At 34.9% G+C, this 1,898-nt stretch overlaps 1 protein-coding gene across 1 annotated transcript in view; it reads right to left on the bottom strand.

Moving 5' to 3' along the window:
- The window catches only part of LOC117169791, a 3,396-nt gene extending 2,976 nt beyond the window's left edge, over positions 1–420 (bottom strand). Inside the window, exon 1 of the mRNA XM_033356298.1 lies at positions 6–420. Within this exon, the coding sequence (XP_033212189.1) occupies positions 6–411 (406 nt within the window). The 5' untranslated portion in view covers positions 412–420. The remainder of the gene's footprint in view (positions 1–5) is intronic.
- Positions 421–1,898: the final 1,478 nt, after the last annotated feature.

The raw sequence follows: 1,898 nt of genomic DNA, 5'->3' as shown, positions 1-1,898 counted from the left end.
TTTTTTAACCGGAAGTACAGCCTTAATATCAGCTATTAAGCCTGGAAGTCCTCCAGTAATTTTTATTATTCCTAATCGCTGTGTTGGTGGAACGACATGATCCAGACCCAAAAAGTCGTGAATTTGGTTAATGAGTGTATAGACGTCCAGACCAGATTCGTGGAGATACTTGACAAAGACCTTCACTTCGTGGATTGATTCAACTTCAACGATAAGGGATTTAAAGCTATCCGAAATTACGTATTCTAAGGCTGTTTGAAGATCTTCGTCAGAACTTAAATAATTCAGAACGATTTCTTCAATTTTTTTAGCAGGAACTAAAGCCAGAAATTCATTTAAGTCTTGTTCCAGCCCTCGCAATACTTTTAATCGACTGCTTGGTATGCCATTGATTGGAACACCCTGGAACATGAAAGCCCCGGCTACAGCCAGGAACAACACGTGTGACAATTTCATCTGAAAGACAAAAAAATATTTGGTTTATTATTAATTTAATAAGGTTAAATTATTATATTGTTCATCTCTTTTCAGAACGATGCAAGATTTTGACATTCGGATAATGTAGGATTCAAAACGTATTAGAATTGTTCGAAACTTTACCTCTCAGTTTTTCAATAGACTTCACGTTTCGGAACTCCCTAATACAGAGTATCAAGTTCTTAAGATAGCATCTTTCTCTATGTATGTCTGTATCTATATCTGCCTGTCTATATGCGTGTAAATACGGTAATACTCGAAAAAACCTGAACAAATGAAGTTTTGCAACTGTTTTTTGGATACATAATGAAAGAAAGGGTTTGTTGAAATTCCAAATTAAATTTTGAGCCAAGTGACTTCAAATGCATGCAAAAGTCTAAGGGAGGAACTATAGTTTTGAAAAAGTCATTTATTTGAATTTCTACTTTAGAAATTCCTACGAAATTTCACTAAACCATATTTCGACATAAACTCTCGTTTTTTATTTATTTTTCGAAATTCATATGCAAAAATCGAAAATTCCAATATTATACCAAAAGATGCGAGATACGTAAAAAGTCTAAAAGAAGGCTTGTAGGGGTTTTGTTTTACCCATAAAAAATTCTGTGAAAAAATCCTATTTTTAGCATAACAAGATGACATATGGAATACAGTCTGAAGAAAGGATTAAAGCTTTTTTTTATACGGTAGCTCAAAAATATGTAACCCTACTTAATTACGTAGACAATTTAGAAAATGAAGATGCATAAAAACTGGTACCGAAGAAAGATATTCCTCCAAAAGTTTCATATAAGCTTCCAAGTGGATTATTTTTAAAGACAAAAATATATAAACGTCCCCATATCAAGAGATCTGAGCCCGTCCTTTGTCAATGAAACGACTCCAAATAAATAGAGTAGTATCGGCACGACAAGCATGTTTATTGCAGATCGTTTGTTCCTTGCCGGCAGTTCTGAAAACTAAATCTGCTGAATCAGACTCTTGTATTTTTTTCGGAGAGTCTCTCTTATAGATTTTATGTCCTGAATGTGGCTCTGTGGTACGCTTCGGTATGTATTGATCTCTCAAGCGCCAAGGTATCGTATATATGTAGCTTCTGTCGACGAGCTCAAAGTCATCGGGAATGCTAATGAGTTTTTCTTGTCGCATTTTTCTAACCTAAATTCTATTCCAATTTCCTGAAAGTATTCCTTGATAATCCGTAGACCTAGATGTAGTTGGTTTTCATTTTTAATTTCGATCTTGATATAATTCATGTAAAATAAATGAGTGACCTTATGCTTTCGATTTACACGTTTGCCGCAAAAGTACCATTTGGAAAGGCGATGCGCGGCAGATAGTGGCAATAATGTGAGGCAAATGAGGAGTGGGTTCATGTTGTCGCCCTGAAAGACATTCTCTGAAAAGTGAAGTTGTTAAAT

Source organism: Belonocnema kinseyi, chromosome 3 (genome assembly GCF_010883055.1).
Source record: "Belonocnema kinseyi isolate 2016_QV_RU_SX_M_011 chromosome 3, B_treatae_v1, whole genome shotgun sequence".
Classification (NCBI taxonomy): domain Eukaryota; kingdom Metazoa; phylum Arthropoda; class Insecta; order Hymenoptera; family Cynipidae; genus Belonocnema; species Belonocnema kinseyi.
The sequence above is the reverse complement of the archived record's forward strand: the minus strand, read 5'-3'. Positions and strand labels throughout refer to the sequence as shown.